This window comes from Oncorhynchus mykiss, chromosome 18 (assembly GCF_013265735.2).
Source record: "Oncorhynchus mykiss isolate Arlee chromosome 18, USDA_OmykA_1.1, whole genome shotgun sequence".
Lineage (NCBI taxonomy): Eukaryota > Metazoa > Chordata > Actinopteri > Salmoniformes > Salmonidae > Oncorhynchus > Oncorhynchus mykiss.
This window is the reverse complement of record NC_048582.1, coordinates 58,822,853-58,844,744: the sequence shown is the minus strand read 5'-3', so window position 1 is coordinate 58,844,744 and position 21,892 is coordinate 58,822,853. Positions and strand designations below refer to the sequence as shown.

Genomic DNA, 21,892 nt, shown 5'->3' with positions numbered 1-21,892 from the left:
TTGCATTTATTTTCAATGTAAACTTAGTAAATGTTGACATAATCACTGGACAAGGTAATGGAAACATGGCTACTAAGAGCTTTTAAGTAGGGCTTTGCTTGAGAGGAATGACTTTGACGTGCACCCACTGCTCTGTCTCTCGATCAATACCAAGTAACACATACCCCTCAACACATAACAGTAGATGTTCATCATTATGGTTTTTATTTTCTCATTAAATATCAACCTATTGTCCTAAAAGTCTTCCTCCTTCCCATTTTTCTCTCCCTCCCCCACTATCTCTACCCTTCTTTCCTCTCTGTTCACCAGCAGCAGTCGGGCCTGATTAGTCGAGTGACAGACACAGTCAAGAGCATCGTTCCTTCCTGGATGCAGAAATACTTCACAAACGGGGAGGCTACAGAAGGGGGAGGGGCCATGTTGGGGGAGGAGCCGAACAGTCAGGCCCCTCCTAATGGCAGTGAGGAGGTAGACCCCCTTCCTGATGGACGGGACTCTGCGGAGCCCGCTACCAGTAATACAGGTGAGCTGATATGGCATATTATACAGTATATCAAATATATTCATGCTATATGGCAAAGATCTGGCCCATTGGTGTCGTAATATATTTTTCATATTTGATCCTTTGTTTTTGGATTGTGTAGCCTAATTCCAGTAGTTGTATTTATTATGGATCCCCATTAGCTGCTGCCCGCTCTTCCTGGGGACGGCAAAATATAAGGCAGTTATACAATTATAACAACATTACAATACTTTCATTACAGAATTCACAACACACTAACTTTGTGCCATCAGGCCCATACTTCACTACAGGTCAAACGTTTTAGGACGCCTCATTCAAGGGTTTTTATTTTTTATTATTTTCTGCATTGTAGAGTAATAGTGAAGACATCAAAACTATGAAATCACACATGGAATCATGTAGTAACCAAAAAAGTATTTTTATATTTGAGATTCTTCAAATATCCACCCTTTGCCTTAATGACAGCTTTGCACTCTTGGCATTCTCTCAACCAGCTTCACCTGGAATGCATTTCAGTTAACAGGTGTGCCTTATTAAAAGTTAATTTGTGGAATTTAATTCCTTCTTAATGTGTTTGAGCCAAGATGGCCCTATTTGATAAAATAACAAGTCCATATTATGGCAAGTACAGCTCAAATAAGCAAAGAGAAACAACAGTCCATTACTTTAAGACATGGTCAGTCAATATGGAGAATTTTGACATTTCTTCAAGTGCAGTTGCAAAAACCATCAAACTGGCTATCACAGGAATTGAAGACCCAGAGTTCCCTCTGCTACAGAGGATAAGCTCATTAGAGTAACCAGCCTCAGAAATTGCAGCCCAAATAAATGCTTCACAGAGTTCAAGTAACAGACACATCAACTGTTCAGAGGAGACTGCGTGAATCAGGCCTTCATGGCCTAATCGCTGCAAACCACTACTAAAGGACACCAGTAAGAAGAGACTTGCTTGGGCCAAGAAGCACAAGCAATGTACTTTAGACCAGTGGAAATTTGTCCTTTTGGTCTGGAGTAGGGGTCGACCGATTAATCGGAATGGCCGATTTAATTAGGGCCGATTTCCAAGTTTTCACAATAATCTGAAATCTGTGTTTTTAAGAACACATTATTATTTTCAATGAAGGCCTAGGAACGGTTGGTTAACTACCTTGTTCAGGGGCAGAACAACAGATTTTTACTTTGTCAGCTCAGGGATTCAATCTTGCAACTTTATGGTTAACTTGTCCAAAGCTCTAACCACCTGCCTCACGAGGAGCCTGCCTGTTACGCAAATGCAGTAAGAAGCCAAGGTAAGTTGCTAGCTAGCATTAAACTTATCTTGTAAAAAAAAATCAATCAATCTTAATCACTAGTTAACTACACATGGTTGATATTACTAGTTTATCTAGTGTGTCCTGCGTTGTATATAATCGATTCAACGCAGGGGGATGATTTAACAAAAGCACATTTGCGAAAAAAGCATTATCGTTGCACGACTGTACCTAACCATAAACACCAATGCCTTTCTTAAAATCAATACACAGAAGTATATATTTGTAAACGTGCATATTTAGCTAAAAGAAATCCAGGTTAGTCACTTCTCTTGCGTTCATTGCATGCAGAGTCTGGGTATATGCAACAGTTTGGGCAGCCTGGCTTGTTGCGAACTAATTTGCCAGAATTTTACGTGATTATGACATAACATTGAAGGTTGTACAATGTAACAGCAGTATTTAGACTTAAGGATGCCACCCGTTAGATAAAATACCGAAAGGTTCCCTATTTCACTGAAATAATAAATGTTTTGTTTTCGAAATTATCGTTTCCGGATTCGACCATATTAATGACCTACATTGACCTGTATTTCTGTGTGTTATTGTGTTATAACTAAGTCTATGATTTGATAGAGCTGTCTGACTGAGCGGTGGTAGGCAGCAGCAGGCTCGTAAACATTCATTCAAACAGCACTTTCGTGTGTTTTGCCAGCAGCTCTTCGTTGTGCGTCAAGCATTGCACTGTTTATGACTTCAAGCCTATCAACTCCTGAGATTAGGCTGGTGTAACCGATGTGAAATGGCTAGCTAGTCAGCGGGGTGCGCACTAATAGCATTTCAAACGTTTCAAGCGGCAAGGGCCGCGGCTTTTGTGGAGCGATGGGTAACGGTGCTTCGAGGGTGGCTGTTGTCGATGTGTTCCTGGTTCGAGCCCAAGTAGAGGATGAGGAGAGGGACGGAAGCTATTCTGTTACACTGGCAATACTAAAGTGCCTATAAGAACATCCAATAGTCAAAGGTATATAAAATACAAATGGTATATAGAGAAATAGTCCTATAAATACTATATTAACTTCAACCTAAAACTTCTTACCTTGGCATATTGAAGTCTCATGTTAAAAGGAACCACCAACTTTCATATGTTCTCATGTTCTGAGCAAGGAACTTAAACGTTAGCTTTTTTACATGGCACATATTGCACTTTTACTTTCTTCTCCAACACTTTGTTTTTGCATTATTTAAACCAAATTGATGTTTCATTATTTATTTGAGGCTAAATTGATTTTATTGATGTATTATATTAAGTTAAAATAAGTGTTCATTCAGTATTATTGTAATTGTCATTATTACAAATACATTTAAAAAAATCGTCCGATTAATCGGTATCAGCTTTTTTGGTCCTCCAATAATCGGTCGACCTCTAGTCTGGAGTCCAAATTTGAGATTTTGGTTCCAGCCGCCATGTCTTAGTGAGACAGTGTGGGTGAACGGATGATCTCCACGTGTATTTCCCACAGTGAAGCATGGGTGGTGTGGGGGTGCTTTGCTGGTGACACTGTCAATGATTTATTTAGAATTCAATGCACACTTAACCAGCATGGCTACCACAGCATTCTGCAGCGATACGCCATCCCATCTGGTTTACGCTTAGTGGGACTGCCATTGTTTTTCAACAGGACAATGGCTGTGTAAGCGCTATTTTACCAAGAAGGAGAGTGATGGAGTGCTGCATCAGATGACCTAGCCTCCACAATCCACCGACTTCAACCAAATTGAGATGGTTTGGGATGAGTCGGACCGCAGAGTGAAGGTTAAGCAGCCAACAAGTGCTCAGCATATGTGGGATTTGTCAAGTGTGCAAAGCTGTCAAGGCAAAAGGTGGCTATTTGAAGAATCTCAAATATAAAACACTTTTTTTTGCTTACTACATGATTCCATATGTGTGTTTTCATAGTTTTGATGTCTTCACTATTATTCTACAATGTAGAAAATAGTAAAAATAAATCATCCTTGAATGAGTAGGTGTTCTAAAACTTTTGACCTGTAGTGTTTCTAACACACAATATCCATGTGTATGTGTGTCTATAGCACGTATGTTTGTGTTGCTTCACAGTCCCTGCTGTTACATAGATGTATTTTTATCTATTTAAAAATATATATATCTGATTCTACTGCTTGCATCAGTTACCTGACGTGGAGTTCCATGTAGTCATGGCTCTATGTAGTACTGTGTGCCTCCCATGGTTTGTACTGGACTTGGGGGCTGTGAAGAGACCTCGGATGGCATGTCTTGGGGGGGTATGCATGGGTGTCCGAGTTGTGCACCAGTACTTCAGACCGCTCGGGGCTTTCAACATGTCAATCAATACCTTTCACAAATACAAGTAGTGATAAAGTCAATCTCTCCTCTACTTTGAGCCAGGAGAGATTTACGTTCATGTTGTTGTTTGCTTTCTGTGTACATCCAAGGGCCAGCCATGCTGCCCTGTTCTGAGCCAATTGCAATTTTCATAAGTCCCTCTTCCTGGCACCTGACCACAGGACTGATCAGTAGTCCAGGTGCAACAAAACTATAGTCTGTAAGACCTGCCTTGTTGATAGTGCTGTTAAGGTAGAGCAGCGCTTTTATTATGGACAGACTTCTCCCCTTCTTAGCTACTGTTGTAAACTGTCATGGTCAAAATACATTTTTACAATCCAGGGTTACTCCAAGCAGTTTCGTCACCTCAACTTGCTCAACTTCCACATTATTTATTACAAGATTCTGAGGTTTATGGTTTAGTGAATGATTTGTCCCAAATACCATACTTTAAGTGTTTGAAATATTTAAGACCAACTTATTCCTTGCCACCCAATCTGAATAGAACTGCAGCTCTTTTAAGTGTTGCAGTCATTTCAGTTGCTGTAGTAGCTGACATGTATAGTGTTGAATCATCTGCATACATAGAGACACTGGCATGTCGTTAATAAAGACCGAAAAAAAATAAGGGGCCTAGACAGCTGCCCTGGGGACTTCCTGATTCTACCTGGATTGTGTTGGAGAGGCTTCCATTAAAGAACATCTGTGTTCTGTTAGACAGCTCTTTATCCACAATATAGGAGGTGTAAAGCCTTAACACCATTTTTGTGCAGCAGACTATGATCGTTAATGTCAAAAGCTGTACTGGAGTCCAACAAAACATCCCCCACAATCTTTTTATCATGAATCCCTCTCATCCAGTCATCAGTCATTTATGTAAGTACAGTGCTTGTTGAATGTCTGTCAATTTGTTTACTGTAAAATAGCATTGTATTTGGTCAAACCACAATTTTTTTCCAGAAAACTAAGGGTTGGTAACAGGCTGATTGGTTGGCTATTTGAGCCAGTTAGGGGGGCTCAACTATCCTTAGGTAGTGGAATGACTTTTGCTTCCCTTCAGGCCTGAAGGCGCACACTTTCTAGTAGGCTTAAATTGAAGGGGCCCCCTTCATTGCAATTTTGAAGCTCAAAATATGGATCAACCCATCTTAACCCTAGTAATTTCTCCTCCACCCCTCCAGAGCCTTCGACAAGCAGGGTATCCCTGAACTTCCAGGATGTTCTGTCGAGGCCCCCCCTCAATCGCTCCCACCTCCATTTCCCCTCCCTGGACTCCACCCCGGCCCTGGGGAGCCCAAGCTCCCTTTTCTCCCAGCCCTCCACCTCCTCCGCCCCCTTCGCTGGGGGCCCCTTCGCTGGGGCGTCGACAAGCTTCTCCCTAGTCAAGGAGCTCAAGGACAATAGCTCCCACCACGAGGATGACAATATCTCCACCACCAGTGGCTTCTCATCACGCGCATCAGAAAAAGGTAGTGTGGATTGTGTGTGGTAAGAGTACGTTTTCACCATGAACAATCCTGTTGAGTTCTAGAGTCAGAACAATATATTTTAATGGTTGAAAGTGGCTTTGGGAAATAATTCCCAAATTTTGAAAATAACATTTTAGCATCCATAGCCAGTACTACTGAAATTCAGTCCTTTGTTACATATTTGCATGACACAAGTTTGAGTAATCACACAATGTCTCTTCTCTGTACCCAGAAGTACCAAACTTTAAGACCACGTCGCTACCCCAGCTCTGTTCTCCGGAGATGGACCGGCCCCAGCAGTCCCAGTCCAGTCTCAAGAAACCTGCATTCAACCTGTCTGTCTTTGGGACTTCCTCCGCTGTGAGTGTCAGTCAGTCAAGTCAGTCCTCCACTGTGAGTGCCAGTCAAGAGTCAGCAAACTCTAACCTTACTTGCTTAGCTATCGATGTTAAAGTGATTTACTTTGACCAGCTGCAATAATGACCGATTCGTTACAGGAAAACCTGCATACATACATGTGGCTTGGAAACTGTTGCTTTTTCACCGTTATGATTGTTTGACATGCAGCCTCCATGTTTTTCTTCTCCACTAGTCCACGTTGAACAGTTCAGTGCTGAACTCCAGTCAGTTGGGGGATTCCCCCTTCTACCCAGGGAAGACTACCTACGGGGGAGCAGCTGCTGTTAGAACAGCCCGCTCACGCACAGCCACACCTTACCAGGTAATGCTCCCCACTCCACTACAACTCACAAGTGTTTTCCCTATTGATTTTCTCCTAGGCAAGAAATATCCCCCCTCCCCCCAAAAGCAATATTCTGGCCTGCCAGCACCAACATTTTAATTTCAAACGGATAGGAGATATGTTAGTCAGGGGAAATAGAGCTGTGATGCCCTGTGCTGAATAATAATAGATATTATGTTAGTCAGGGGAAATAGAGCTGTGATGATCTGAATAATAACAGATAGGAAATAGTATGTTAGTCAGGGGAAATGGAGCTGCAGGGGACATGTTAGAGTTGAGAAATCTGCTGTTTTATATTGAAAGTGAAGTGTTATTTTGTTGCCTCAATTGCGTGATCGGGGTGTGCAACTATAGATTTCCTTCACAGAAAACACACACATCGGCAGAAAATGGCTCCACAGAAGTGCATCACTATTTGGCTAGCAGCCACACAAGTAAAATAGCTTTTTTGCAAAAATGATGCATGGCCATCATATTTCTGTTTATCATAGAAATAATGTTTTTCTTGGACTTAATCTTGCATTTTACCACAGAACTAGGCTGGCTACACTGAGCACTGTCTGCTGACAGAATGCACATTTGTGAATTCTCATCCGAGTGGAGAGGTGCAACTGAAGCACACAATTAGTCTGATGCTTTGCAGAAATTACAGTAAGAAGTATTTTAGATCTGTGTTTTTAAAACACAGCAATATATTTCTTATGCGTGATCTTTTTGGTACAGGGTATTAACCTGCAGGCACGACTTGACCAAAGCTCTGCCTTTCCACCACTGCTGTTTCATTAACCTGGCATTCATTCAAACCATGTTTGCGTTAAACACTTTGTGGCAAATGGGTTTGTAGGAAGTGCTTCTCTATGTAAATAGAATGTGATTGATTGATGTGTATTTCCCCTCTAGGCTCCATTGCGGAGACAGATCAAGGCCAAGCCTGCTGGGGCTCCGCCCTGTGGGGTGACCAGCGCTACTGCCCGACGCATCTTACAGTCCCTGGAGCGCATGTCCAGCCCCCTCGCTGTGTGTACCAATAAAGTTGTTTACATTGAATTAAATATGGAACCCTCAGATTCTCATGAACAGGGGCCATTTCATTTTGGCTCAATGGCTACAGAACCATCTGATAGAAATGTGTTGTATAGATCCTCTGTGTATGTAGTATTAGTGTCAGCTGTTAGGCATTTCTGTAATTTCTATGGAAGCCATTTGTAGTGGTGAATCCTCACAAGGAAATAATGTTTACGTGTCAAGCAGTGGAGGCTGCTGAGGTGAGAACGGCTCATAATAATGGCTGGAACGGCGCAAATAGAATGGCATCAAACAAATGGAAACCATATGTTTGATGTATTCCACTCATTCCTCTCCATCCACTACCATGAGTCTGTCCTCCCCAATTAAGGTGCCACCAACCTCCTGTGGTGTCCACTTGACTACTAAGCTATGGTAAATATTTCTGTCTCTGTAGGAAGTTATTTATGGTAACAAATGCATCATTTGTGTGTTTGTCGTAACAGGATGCCAAGAGAATCCCCTCTACGGTGTCCTCTCCCTTGTCAAAAGTAAGTGTTGTGAATAAATTTTTCTTTTTTTATTCTCAATTGTTGTCACACAGTTCACATTTCTTATGTCCTGCAGTTCCCTGATGGCAGCACTCTGGACCTTTCACATTTCCAGGCCCCCAAAAAACGGGTAAGTGTTTGAGACACCGACCCTTTATCATGGACATTTTGCTTATGTCATTCATTACAGTAAATAACCAACTAGAGAAATGTGAAATGTGACAACGACGACAAATCCCTTCCGAATCGTCTGCAGTAATGGACATTCTGAAGTAATAATTATATAACCAACGTTCTGTAGTAATACTAATCCCGTGTGACTAGGGCTAAAGTAGTTTTATGGGTAGTAAAAATAAACTTTTTATTGTGATAATTCAGTAATTTTATTGTGACATAGATTTTGGTCTGTATCGCGCAGCTAGTGTTCATCTTCGAAACCCCAATACATTATCTCTTGACACTGACAGCTGACCTTAGGGCATTTCAAACCTGGGTTAGTGTTCTCCAGCTGTTAGTCCGCAATGTTACAAATCCCCAACAGCTAACATGCACAGCAGCAGCTGAAAGGTCTTGAGCCAAACACTATTGGTTGGTTTGAAAAGTGCTGTCACTAGCTTCTCCTACCCTTCCAGTATTGCCGTCTGCTAGCGTGGCGTGTCTGCAGTAGTTAACAGGTGTGTCAGCCTGGGTCAGATGATCACCTCTGCTCTGCCGTGTTTATGTCCTGTATGTGATCTGGCGTGTGTTAAAGTAAGCGGGCATTTGTTTGAGTGTTGAGTGTGCGCTGCTATCTAGCGGGGTCCATTTTTAGTCATGTTAAGGCTGGATGGTCGTCAGTAACTGTTAAATGGTCCCAGCTGTGGCAGCTGGTCACTAGAACATAAGAACGGCCCTTAGCCGTGGTCTATTCGCCATATACCACACCCCTCTCGGCCCTTATGCTTAAATATAAACATTTACATACCCTGTCAGTAGCGGTGGGGTTGTCTTCCAATACGCTCATTCACATGGACAGGCTCTACAAAGCCAGCCCTGTTTGCCATAGCTCGGGTCCTTATTCCATCATACCCGGAAGCTACAGAGACTGAGAGGAACAGAAAGAAACAGTGCTGATTCAAAAAACGAAGTATAATAAACGTCACTTAAAATAAATATCAAGGCCTGTCTTCGTATTCTTTATACCAAACTGTTACTGAAGGGAGTTAAGAATATGTGTAATGTATGACCTGAGATCGCTAGGTTCAGTCAATCAAATGTATTATAAAGCCCTTGTTACATCACCGAAGTGCTATACAGAAACCCTTCCTAAAACCCCAAACCGCAAGCAATGCGTATGTAGAAACGGGTTAACTTGTGTGTTGACCCACATTGCTAGAATAGGTGAAAACGGAGCATGGAGAGGGGTGTGTTGGCTTACCAAATGCTGCCCACTGCCAGTGATGGACTTTTAAAATGTTTGTATTCGTGTGTGCCTGGGACACATTGTTTTGAGTATTTATGACTTTTCTGTGTTCCCCTCCAGCTGGACTCTCCCCTCCCCCCAGTCCAGAAGTTGGTTATCCCGGCTGCAGCGTTGGTGTCTGGGAGCCGCTCAATGTCCTTCAGGCCCTCTCTGACCCCCGGGGGCCTGGCCCAGACCCCCGTAGGCACGGTGAGGACCCCCACTTCCAGATTAGTCACCTAATGGCTTCTAGGCATCCATACAACTACAGCCAACTAACTATCGATGTGTTGAGTTTTTCCCCCAACTCAGACTGTCCATGGCTGTTTCTACATGTTGAATTGGGACCAATTATGATGTCCAGCAACTAAGGCTGGGCGATTATATCAAGTTAATTCATTTGAATATGTTTGTCATGTTCCAAATGCCTGTATCGCATTCATTTTTAGTTTGGTTTTATAATTGTTTTATGTATTTTTGTTCTGGTCTCCTTTGTGCTGTGTGCACTACACCTTCCCACTCACACAGACACTAAGCCCCTGCCCTTCATCACAACGACCACGATAACTTCTTCCTCTGACACCGAGCAGTTTTAAACTCGCTATTTGAGGTTTGGTTCAAAAGAATAGGTCATATGGAGACAAACACTTAAACGTTATTTTACTGTAATGGACGAGATGTCTGTAAATGTCTCAACTCCTGAAAAATAGAACAGAGCAGACCCTACTAAAACGAGAGCATCAATGACCATGTGGGAAATGAATGCTCAGTTTGTCATGCGTGCTATTGCGGTACCACATACCTCTAGCAGCATCTTAGCCACAGGCTTATTCGCTAGCTGTCTAGTCTGATAAAACACAATGTGCAATGGGCATGAAAAGACACATTTTATGTAAGGAATTGGCCACTCGTTCTCATTCTTAGAAATCTTCTTATCCAGGCAGGCCGCTGGATTTCAACATCTAAACAAAGTGAACAGGCTGTTGTTCAAACAGTTGGTGACGGACAGAAGGGTGTGTTCATAATTCAACTGTCCTGTTTTGTTTTTTAGCAAGCAAGTTAGATCCAAGTTGGCTAGACTTTAAATACGTGGGCTTGATTGTTTGAGACCTGTGTTAATGTTCAAAAATGCCTGCTACCAGAAGTGTGTCGTCATTAGTGGTGGTGCGTTGTTCAAAAATGACATTTTCATAGACATACTTGAAAGCCAGATCAGTGATTATTGCAACAACAAAAAAAGCACATTAAACTATTTTGATCAAATAAATAATTAAGTTATACTTGTGGAAGGCTTATTTGGTCTAGGTATGATTTTACATTTGATTATTCCTGGCTGTTTTTAATTGCGGTTTATTGACCTTTGATTGTGAAACGAAGCTTATATGAAGAAAAACAGTATTTATACTTTATATTGTGCATCGCACATTAGTTTGAAAAAATCTAGAAATGATTTGTAGGCTGTATAGCCCAGCCCTACCAACTGAGACCGGCTGATTCTTTTAAAACGCATCCATAGACTGTTGGTTTGGCTGTAGTTGGATAGATGTGTAGAAGCCTTAACAAGCTGAAGTTGTTTTATTCCAGATAGTTGCTTTCCAAATTACAGCCAGTCCATAGAACCAGATGTATTTATGCTTCATGTTTAACCCTACCCTTTACTCCTTCCTTTCCAGCCCACAAGACAATCCCCTCTGATTCCTGAAGCAGTGGCAGATCCTTGTCAAAGCACAAGCAGCAGCAGCCTGCCCACCTACCCTCTGTCCAGCACTCCTGCAACCAGCAGCACAGGGTCAGGAGGAGGGAAGATGAAGAGGGAGAGGACCAGCACAAGACCCTCGTCCAAACGACCTGAAGACGAGGTGGGTACACATCTCTTATCTATATGACCCCTTCTATTCTGTCTGGCGAGAAGTTTGTGATCCAGGCAATAAATGATTGGTTGGTTCTGAAATGTTTCTGAGTGAGTGGTTGGGTTGAAACCATTGTCTAATTGTGCAAAGCAGCAAATGGCAATAATTGCCATGTGTAGTATAGATATTCTGGTTAATGTATAGTACTGCTAATGGTTTTCTACACTCTGACCCCTCTCTTCAGATTGCTGAGCTACCGGCCCTGCCGGCCAACACCTCAATCGGTCTGCCCAGCTTCAGCTTCCCCAACCCCAAGCCTGTTGTCACTACCACACCCGTCCTGGTGGAGCCCGTCACTAACGAGGTCCGTCCAGCTCCATTTGACTGTGTCCCATAGGGCACCTTATTCCCTTAAAAGTGCACAACTTTTGGCCCAATAGGGCCCTGCTTTAAAGTAGTGCACTATTTAGGGTGCCATTTGGTACACGGCCATTGACTTTTGATATCTTAAGTTGGCTTTATTTCAATGTATCCAAATGTGTTGTGTCCATCCTAATGACAATGAAGTCTGTCTTTCTTTCAGGTGCCACTGACTACAGCACCCTCCACCCCTCCCTCCACACCTTTCACTTTCTCCTCCCCTATTGTCATGACAACTGCTGCTAGCCCACCATCCTTTTCCCCGTCTGTAAGTCCCGCAGCTTGAGTATACCTGCTATGATGACAGTTTGACCCCCGTAGAATATTGTTTCTGTTCTGACATTCAACAATGGTGAGATGCTGACCATCTTCTGTCTCTTAGTCTGGATTTACCTTCAGTGCACCTGTAGTGAAAACGGGTCTGTCACTATCCAACGGGAAGATGGTCACCCCAGTAGTGGCAGCAGGTAAGAGTGGGATGAGAACAAGATCCAAGCCTTGATGTAAAGGGAAACCAATTTCATACCTAATGGTTGTCTTCTGTTTCCATTGGTATCTCTGTAGTGAAGCATGCTGCCAGTGAGAGCATGGAGGAGTTTGAAGGGCCATTTAAACCAGCCAAGATGTTGAAACAGGGCAGTGTGCTGGAGCTCCTCAAAGGACCTGGTGAGAAGGACGGCAACATGAATACAGAACCTTGACGTTTCTAGTAACGCTTTACCTGATCTCTCTCTTATACGACTTACAAGTCATCTGCCATCATTTGTCATTACTTATGTAATTTGTCGTGACAGTGTTGTGGCTCTTTTTAATGGTGGGTTTAAATGAGTGTATTTTCAAATAGTGTCTTTATATTCCTTTCTGGTTTTATTTAGGGTGGTTTTTAACCCCATCTCTTTCCCATAGGGTTTGCCGTTCCTGTTACTCAGACCTCTCCTGTCCCCAAAGCCCCCCAGGAGACCCCAGTCATGTCCACTGCCCCCTCCCTTGGGGACTTGTTCAAAGCGCCAACAGGCTCCTGGGACTGTGACGTCTGCATGGTTAGGAACAAACCCACTGCCACAAAGTGTGTGGCCTGTATGACCCCACATCCAAACTCTACTTTAGCGAAGACTGACAGTGAACACTTCACAACGTTGTCCGGGCTGGAGGGTTCCACCACTACTACCGCTGCTGGTTTTGGAGCCCTGTTCACAAAGTCTGCGGGAAGCTGGGACTGTGACACTTGTCTGGTTCAGAACAAGCCTCAAGCAGTCAAATGTGTAGCTTGTGAGACAGCCAAGCCTGGGACTGGAGTTAAAGCCACACTGACTCTGCATGCCTTCTCGGAGGCTAAGACTCTGCCCGCTGCTGCCCCCTTCTTGGGCTTCGGGGACAAGTTTAAGAAGCCGGAGGGAGCGTGGGAGTGTGACATGTGCATGGTGCAGAACAAGGCGCAGGACATCAAGTGTGTTTCCTGTATGAGCACTAAGCCAGGTAATGAGAAGAGGGAACAACCTGGTTGTTTTTTTAGTTTTTGGCTTAGTAATGTTTTTTTCTCATGAAGTTGCCTTTGAGAGTGTTTGTCTCAGTACTGCTATCTTGGCCCACTGTTAATTTTGCATCAGAAGATCTTCAAGAAAGTATTTTAAAGAAATCTGGTGCAAATTGATGTTTACATTTTTGCTTATCGCTCATATCTTCATCTACCTAACAGGAGTGACGGCAGCGACTCCGTCTCTAACTCCCGCCCCTGTCAGCATCACTCCTCTACTAGGCTTTGGGGCCCAGTTCAAGAAGCCAGATGGAGCGTGGGAGTGTGACGTGTGCTGTGTTCAGAACAAGGGAGTAGACCAGGCGTGTGTGGCCTGTCAGACCCCCAAGCCTGGGGCTTTAGTAGAGCCTAAAGGTACGTACAGCTGTCAACTGCCATCTTTGTGTGTTATAGAGGCTTCGTTAGAGGGCGTTGTCATTGTAGCAAGAGCTTTGATATTAGTGAGGAGAGATGTGAATCCTGAACTAGAAATTTATACAGAATACTGAAGTAGTTAATTAATGTGATCCTCCGTCTCTTTCAGCATTCGGTTCCTCGTCATTTGGTATCCAGTCCTTGTCTGACACCTGCTCAGGGGGATTCAAGTTTGGCATGGGGGTGTCATCGGACTCGGCCTCTGGTTCTGGGGGCTTCAAATTCGGCGGCACCCTCTCTGACTCCTCTTCAGGGGGCTTCAAATTCGGTGCAGCTGCCTCATCAGACACCACCTCAACAGACACCAGCAGCTCTGCAGGCTTCAAATTCGGCAGCTCCACAGAGGGCTTCAAATTTGGAGCATCTACTGCTTCCACCCCTGCAGCGGACGAGGGGAGGAAGGCTGAAGCCCTGAGTATGGGTGCCGGGTTCAAATTTGGCATCAGCGGTGGGATCACGTTCGGCACTACATCAGCTGCTAGCACGGAGAGCAAACCCTCGGACGGAAGGTTCTCCTTTGGACTATCAAAACCGACAACCACCACCTCTACTTTAAGCCTTCCTGTCTCTACAGAGAACGACAGTGGAGCTTCTACCGAAACCACCACAACAGCATCAGCTCCTATTTTTGGGAAGCTGGCTGAGCCTCCTACCCTGGCCACACCACTAGGGGGCAGCATATTTGAGGAATTGCTAGAGAAAGACAAGGACCCTTTCACCTTTGGGAAGCCTGAGAAGGAGGCCTCTATGGGGTCTGGGTTCCTGTTCAGTGCTGCTAGTAAAGGGGCGGAGGCATCGGCTCCCTCTGGAGGCTTTTCCTTCTTTATGGTAGATCCATCTGCAGACCAGCCCAAAGCACCTACCTTCACATTTGGGAAGCTGGCAGACAGCGAGACCCCAGCAGCAAAAGCCCCTAAGCCCTCATTCAGCTTTGGGCAAAGCGCTACAGGTGGGAGGGATACCCTGCAATAGTTAGTTCATGTTATTATTAACTCATTTTGTATTTGTCAATTCTTTAAATGGATGTTCTACTATAAAATTGATACTTTTTTTGTGTGAATGTACACACTGTCTGCACCTAAACCAATCATTCTTTAATTCAGTTGTTTTTCTTGCAGATGCTGCAGCCTCAAAGCCAGTGTTTGGGTTTATGTCAACCACCACCACCTCTACTTCCACCACCCCTGCCCCCAGGCTGTTTGGGCCCACCAGCAGCACTACCCCAGCCCCTATCCCAGACCCCAGTACCTTCCTGTTTGGGCAGAGTGCCTCCAGTGAGGCCACCCCAGCCAAGTCCTTCTTGTTTGGGCAGAGCCAGGACAGCCTGCCTGCCCCTGCAGCTTCCCTGAACCCTGGCCCGGCTCAACCATTCCTGTTTGGGTCTGGACCTAACACTGCTGCTCCCTCCTTCGCTTTTGGAGCGGCACCGCTCTCCACTGCCTTAACTACAGGTTGGTTCTTTTTAGGACTTATTTTCAAGGAACATTGTTTGTTTTCATCCCGAATGATGCCAGTGCACTATTTTACTGTGAATTGATAGTGTTGGGCTTTTTCTGTTCACTTCTCTTGATTGAATATGTGTAGCTGTTGACTGCATTGACCAATAGTTTACCCAAGATGTTTTTCCACTTAAGTGCTCTTTTTCTGTTGGTTGAAATGTAATCAACTTGTCTCTCCAGCTCCATCAGCAGCCCCTGCTCAGTTTGTATTCAGCCCTGCCTCCTCCTCTGGCTTTGGGTCGGGACAAGCTCCTACCTTTGGTCAGGGTACCTCCCAGCCCAATGCCCCTGCGTTTGGTTCTCCCGCCCCGTCCCCCTTCTCTGCCACGGCCTCCCAGCCCCCAGCCTTCGGGGGGAAGGCCAACTCTGTCCCTGTGTTCGACCACCAAGCCAACTCCACGCCCGCTTTTGGCTCATCCACCCCCGCCGCACCAGGTGGGTTGCTACGTTCACTTTCTGGGGTTGTTTAGTGTATGTACAGTGCCTTCAGAAAGCATTCACACCCTTTGACTTTTTCCACATTTTGTTCCAGCCTGAATTTAAAATGGATTAAATTGATTTTGTCACTGGCCTACACACAATACTCCATAATGTCAAAGTGGAATGTTATTTAAAATGTTTACAAATTAATTAAAAATGAAAAGCTGAAATGTCAAGTGTTCAAGCACTTTATGGCAAGCATAGAATAAAAATGTGCTTAACATGTCACATAATAAACATGATTTTTGAATCACTACCTCATCTCTACCCCACACATACAAACCCCACACATTATATATGGAAGTTCCCTCAGTCAAGCAGTGAATTTGAAACATATTCAACTACAAAGACCAGGGAAGTTTTCCAATGCTTCGCAAAGAAGAACAGTTACACAGTTCAATGGCTGTGATCGGAGAGAACTGAGGATGGATCATCATTGTAGTTACTCCACAATACTAACCTAAATGACAGAGTGAAAAGAAGGAAGCCTATACAGAATAAGAAATATTCCAAAACGTGTCCTCTTTGCAATAAGGCAGTAAAGTAAAACTGCTAAAAATGTGGCAAAGAAATAGACTTTGTCCTCTATTATTCGTAGCTGTCTATTTGCCGCCACAAACCGATGCTGGCACTAAGACCGCACTCAACCAGCTATATAAGGCCATAAGCAAACAAGAAAATGGTCATCGAGGCGGCGCTCCTAGTGGCCGGGGACGTTAATGCAGGCAAAACTGAAATCCGTTTTACCTCGTTTCTACCAGCATGTCACGTGAAACCACACACAGACTCATACAAAGCTATCCTTCGCCCTCCATTTGGCAAATCTGACCAGAATTCCTTCCTCCTGATTCCTGCTTACAAGCAAAAATGAAAGCAGGAGGTGACATGCTCAGTACAAAAGTGGTCAGATGATGCGGATGCTACTCTACAGGACTGTTTTGATAGCACAGACTGGAATATGTTCCAGGTTTCATCCAATGGCATTGAGGAGTATACCACCTCAGTCAGGCTTCATCAATAAGTGCATCAATGACGTCGTCCCCACAGTGACCATATGCACATATCCCAACCAGAAGCCATGGATTGCAGGCAAAATCTGCATCTAGCTAAAGGCTAGAGCTGCCGCTTTCAAGGAGCGGGACACTAATCCGGACGCTTCTAAGAAATCCCTCTACGCCCTCCGACTAACCATCAAACAGGCAAAGCGTCAATACAGGATTACGATTGAATCCTACTATACCGGCTCTGACGCTTGTCGGATGTGGCAGGGCTTGAAAACTTTTACGGACTACAAAGGGAAACCCGGCCTCGAGCTGCCCAGGCGAGCTAAATTCCTTTTTAATGCTCACTTTGAGGCAAGCAACATTGAAGCATGCATGAGAGCACCAGCTGTTCCAGATGACTGTGATCACACTCTCGGTAGCCGATGTGAGCAAGACCTTTAAACAGGTCAACATTCACAAGGCTGCGGGGACAGACTGATTACCAGGACGTGTACTCAAAGCATGCACGGACCAAATAGCAAGTGTCTTCGCTGACATTTTCACCTTTCCCTGACCGAGTCTAATACCTACATGTTTTAAGCAGACCACCATAGTCCCTGTGCCCAAGGAAGCAAAGGTAACCTGTGTAAATGATTACTGCCCGTAGCACTCGCGTCGGTAGCCATGAAGTGATAAACACCTCCCCCTGCTACTGGATCCTGGACTTCCTGATGGGCTGCCCCCAGGTAGTAAGGGTAGGCAACAACTCCTCTGCCTCACTGATCCTCAACACTCTGGCCCTCAACACTCTGGCCCCTCAAGGGTGTGTGCTTAGTCCCCTCCTTTACTCCCTGTTCACCCACGACTGTGTGGCCAAACACTACTCCAACACTAACTTTGCTGACAACACAAGTCTTAAGCCTGATTACTGACAATGATGAAACAGCCTATAGGGAGGTGGTCAGAGACCAGGCAGTGTGGTGCCAGGACAACAACCTCTCCCTCAATGTGAGCAAGACAAAGGAGCTGATTGTGGATTACAGGAAAAGGCCGGTTGAACAAGCCCACATTCACATCAACGGGGCTGTAGACTCGGTACCAATACCTCCCTGTATATAGCCTCGTTTTTATTTTTTTTTTAACTTTAGGTTATTTGGTAAATATTTTCTTAACTCTTTAACTGCACTGTTGGTTAAGGTCTTGTAAGTAAGCATTTTGTGGTAAGATGTATTAGACCTGTTGTATTCGGCGCATGTGACAAATAAGGCTTTGTATTTCAAATCAAATTTTGTGTTTGCCCTAAACACATCACTGACACTCATCATATTTTCAAGTGTGGTGGCGGCTACATGTTATGGGTTTGCTTGTCATTGGCAAGGGCTAAGGAGTGTTTTATGATGAAAAGAAACGGAATAGAGCTCAGCAAAGGCTAAATCCTAGAGGAAAACCTAGTCATCTTTCCAACAGACACTGGGAGACATTCATATTTCAGCAGGACAATAACTGAAAACACAAGGCCAAATATACACAAGTTGCTTACCTAGACAACAGTGAATGTTCTTGAGTGGCCTAGTTACAGTTTAGACTTAAATGAGCTTGAAAATCTATGGCAAGACATGAAAATTTCTGTCTAGCAATGATCAGCAACCATTGTTGCACAATCCAGGGTTGAGAAGTGCTTAGACTTACACAGCTGGAAAAGCTGCCAAATGTGCTTCTAAAATATTGACTCAGGAGTGTGAATACTTATGTAAATAAGATTTCTGTATTTAATTTTCATTTTATTTGCAAAAATGTTAACATGTTTTCTCTGTCATTGAGGTATTGAGTGTCGATGACTGAAAAAATATTTTGAATTCAGGCTATAACACAATGTGGAATAATTCAAGGGGTATGAATATATTCTGAAGGCAATAAAAAAAACAAATGCCCTTTTTAAGATTGATATGATAAAAAAAAAAACATTTTACTAAGTCTGAGTAACGAGATTAATTTTGAATCATCCTATCACGCAACATTAAAGATTCAACTTCAAAGATTCACCCGATGTCCATGGTTTTACCAGGTGGAGGTTTCCAGTTTGGAGGAGTCGGTGCGTTCGGCACGTCCAGTAACAGCACGGGGGTGTTTGCTTTCGGAGGGGTACCAGGAGGGTCCCCCGCCTCTTCTGCCACGCCCTCCATGGCACCCCAACCCAGTGCACCTGGAGGTGGCTTTAACTTTATTGGGTGAGTCCAACAGCTCCAACTCCTGAAAAAAGGATTGGCCCAAATTCACCCGTCCCTATGTAAATACAGTGGTATTTATATGCTCTCAGAATTTTTGCTTTTCCTGGTTTAGTGGTTCAGGTGTTAGTCTCAAGTCATTGCATTTAACACAAATGTAATGTATAATTGTGATGGTGTTGATGATAATTAAATAAAAATAGTTGCCTTTTTGTACCGAACATCTGCAAGTTATTGGATGTGCGCACGCTTAGTTTGAATTATGTGTTGATGACGTCTTATCCCCTACTACAGGTCAACAAAGAGCACCACCTTCACTGCAGCCCCTGCAGGACAGAACTCAATCGCTAGACGCAAGATCAAAACAGCAGTCCGGCGTAAGAAGTAAAACATCCATCGGACTAGACTTGACCCTTTAAGCATAGACAGGACTACTTCCTCTGGACAAACACTGAACTACTTAGCATGTAAAAGAGCTCTGGTGAAGCCCCCATTTGGAGATGTATGGGTGATACTCTGATGGGGGGGGGGGGTAGACCCCAGAGCAACTAGAGAGCGGGACCCTTGTACAGAGCAGGTGTCAGGCTTAAAAAATAAACTGCAAATGAACCTACAGTATGATGGCGACAACAACACAATCAAGCGAGAAACTTCTGCTTAACAACACCTCCAAATGTTGGCTAGAACATTGTCGTGACTTTTTGTAATTAAAATACAAATGCAAAAACTGAAATTGAAAGTTGACAGTGTAAAAATCGTACTGTTAAGTTGATTAGTATGGGTGATCAGGTTATGAACTGCGAAAGTTAATGCAGAGATTAAGAACTGTGGTGCGAATTCCAAATGGCACCCTACTCCCTATGTAGTGAACTTTAGTTTAACTTGTGAATTTGAAGCAGTGCACATCATTGGGTCGGGAATAGGGTACTATTTGAGGCGTAGACAGTGTCAATGGCGTGTAAGCTTACAGTACAGTTTTCTGTGTACTGAATGACGCGTGCTTGTTTTCTGTATACAGATTTGAGGTGTGTGTGTGTAAACTGGACGAAAGTGTCGTGTGGTAGTGGCTGGTTGAGGCTGTCGGACAGTTGTAGGTGAGAAGCTTATGAATGTGTTTAAATGGAGGCAGAGGAGAGTGGGGAAGAGAGGACCGTTACCCCAGCACTGTGGAGATTGGGGCTGGAGACCGACTCCTGAAATATCATCCTTAGGACTTTGTAAATCTGTAGTTCCACATTCGTTCACTGTTCTTACTACTTTTTTAATCCCTTTGTCGCTCCATCTCCTTTATTCTCATGTTTTCTCTTGTGCCCTCTTTCTCTTCCCTTTTCTTATTCACGTTCTCTCCCTTCACCACCTCCTGCCGCTCTCTTAATTGGCCTTTGAACATTATAACCTGTAAATAGTAACTTGCTTCTTTTTTTTATCTGTGAAGTTGAATTTGTGTGTTAAACCAACTCTACATTCAGCATTTTGTCATTAGAATTTATTATGTAAATCCCTATATTCAAAGTTGCCTGAAATCCATTAAAAAAATAAATGCATATTGGGATCCTTTGAAGACTAAAGGTATATTGGCATTTCTGATCCACTTTTGTTTGGACCAAAACCAGTATTGTACAAAGTATTAGTATATATTTTTATATTGCTTGTTTAAATGGACTAGGGTGACTTTGGATAATAAGGTAGTCGATTTAATTTTAAAGCCATGATTGTTACTGGATTAGTAATAAAAATAAGATCCATGGGTAATTGCCGTCAATAAAACTATAATATGTAATTAACATGTTGTGATTTCTTTCCCACAAAATAATAAGACTGCAGGTAGCCTAGTGGTTAGAGCGTTGGGCCAGTAACCGAAAGGTTGCTAGATCGAGGTGAAAATCTGTCATTCTGCCAACTGAACAAGGCAGTTAACCCACTGTTCCCCGGTAGGCATAATTGTAAATAAGAATTTGTTCTTAACTGACTTGCCTATTTAAACAGGTTCAGTATGAAATTATTTAGTTTTATAACATGTCATATTCCAGAATTGAGGAAGGAGAACGTGAACAAAAACCATTTAAGTTATGTACGAAAATAGGTTTATTTTTTTCATAGCAGAACATCAAAGGCGCATTAGCCACTTTGTAAAAAATATATATGTTAACAATAGGTCTACCTAACTGAACAAGAACGTTGGATATATTTTCTCCATAAATATGTACAGATTGATTTTCCTCCTGTTTTCTACTCCACAGTCCCCCGGTATTTCGGCACCACGCCGTTGCGCTGTGGGCAGTACCGGCGCGTGTGAGCTTTGTCTCCGGTGCCGCCACACATAGGACAAATGTAGCTCCTCAGAATGGGGCAGATGACTTTGCTGTCTTTGGATTTCAGTTTGTGGCTCCGGTAGATCTCTGCCGTTTCTCCATTTTGCTTGCAGAAGCCGCAGTAATCACCGGAACCCAGGCTGTGGCTCGTGTTGCCTGAAATGCTGCTTGCAGAACTCAGACTCTCAGTCCCGATCGAATTCAGACGAAACCATTGTTGCTCCTGGCGACCGGTCTGGTGGTCTTTTGCGTCCGGCACGTGCTCCTTTAGCTGGGTACAGGTGGTCGCTGTCCGATCTGCGACGTCACACAGTTTCTCCAGCAGCCTCCCTAGGTTCATATAGTCATGCCACATGTCGAAATCATGCGTTGGGGCGAGGCTGCTCTCAGCCATTAGGTTTCTTTGCATTGTTGAAACCTTTCCGGAAATCATGCACACGCGTCTGGAACTCTGCATCAATAATGTTTGTGGCCTGGACGCATTCCAGCAATTTATAGTGGCCCGGGGCAAACATTTTAGGAATGTAGTTTGTCTGTCTAGTCGGAGGGGCGGTTTGCTTGCGAAGTGTGTCTGTCCCAAGGGGCTGGCCCCAGCCAGGTGGTAAACATTGCCACGTGCAGCTATTGTTTTGACAGTAACCTTTTCAAACAACACTTGAGTAGAGGTTGAGCTGTCTGTCAGATAATTAAAGGTAATTATGTTTGTTGCCATACTCTCTCTTTATAGTTCTGCAGTGTTTGAACACAGATTTTTAACACTGTACACCAAACGAGGAAGCTTGTATGCAGATTTTAAATGTATATCTGTAGGACCATTTTATGCCCATATTGT

The 21,892-nt window shown here is 43.7% G+C and overlaps 2 protein-coding genes across 6 annotated transcripts in view; one reads left to right on the top strand and one right to left on the bottom strand.

Annotated features, from left to right (window-relative positions):
• The window catches only part of LOC110496613 (nuclear pore complex protein Nup153), a 28,331-nt gene extending 7,797 nt beyond the window's left edge, over window positions 1–20,534 (top strand). Inside the window, exons 2-21 of one of the 5 annotated variants that reach the window (XM_036953389.1) lie at window positions 310–523; window positions 5,317–5,604; window positions 5,837–5,964; window positions 6,197–6,325; window positions 7,247–7,363; window positions 7,858–7,902; window positions 7,979–8,032; window positions 9,425–9,553; window positions 11,017–11,202; window positions 11,438–11,557; window positions 11,777–11,881; window positions 11,996–12,080; window positions 12,178–12,279; window positions 12,520–13,089; window positions 13,310–13,501; window positions 13,671–14,510; window positions 14,680–15,012; window positions 15,241–15,495; window positions 18,589–18,751; window positions 19,043–20,534. In XM_036953389.1, coding sequence (XP_036809284.1) covers window positions 310–523; window positions 5,317–5,604; window positions 5,837–5,964; window positions 6,197–6,325; window positions 7,247–7,363; window positions 7,858–7,902; window positions 7,979–8,032; window positions 9,425–9,553; window positions 11,017–11,202; window positions 11,438–11,557; window positions 11,777–11,881; window positions 11,996–12,080; window positions 12,178–12,279; window positions 12,520–13,089; window positions 13,310–13,501; window positions 13,671–14,510; window positions 14,680–15,012; window positions 15,241–15,495; window positions 18,589–18,751; window positions 19,043–19,136 — 4,149 coding nt within the window. In that variant the 3' untranslated portion in view covers window positions 19,137–20,534. Of the gene's footprint in view, window positions 1–309; window positions 524–5,316; window positions 5,605–5,836; window positions 5,998–6,196; window positions 6,326–7,246; window positions 7,364–7,857; window positions 7,903–7,978; window positions 8,033–9,424; window positions 9,554–11,016; window positions 11,203–11,437; window positions 11,558–11,776; window positions 11,882–11,995; window positions 12,081–12,177; window positions 12,280–12,519; window positions 13,090–13,309; window positions 13,502–13,670; window positions 14,533–14,679; window positions 15,013–15,240; window positions 15,496–18,588; window positions 18,752–19,042 lie in introns of those variants that run through there. The other 4 variants (XM_021572609.2, XM_036953390.1, XM_021572610.2 and 1 more) reach the window with 4 other exon arrangements.
• A 281-nt stretch (window positions 20,535–20,815) lies between these two features.
• nanos2 (nanos homolog 2) lies at window positions 20,816–21,543 on the bottom strand. The gene has a single exon (XM_021572954.2). It carries the CDS (start codon window positions 21,515–21,517, stop codon window positions 20,978–20,980), a length of 540 nt encoding a protein of 179 aa, XP_021428629.2. The 5' UTR covers window positions 21,518–21,543; the 3' UTR covers window positions 20,816–20,977.
• Between the last annotated feature and the right edge of the window lie 349 nt (window positions 21,544–21,892).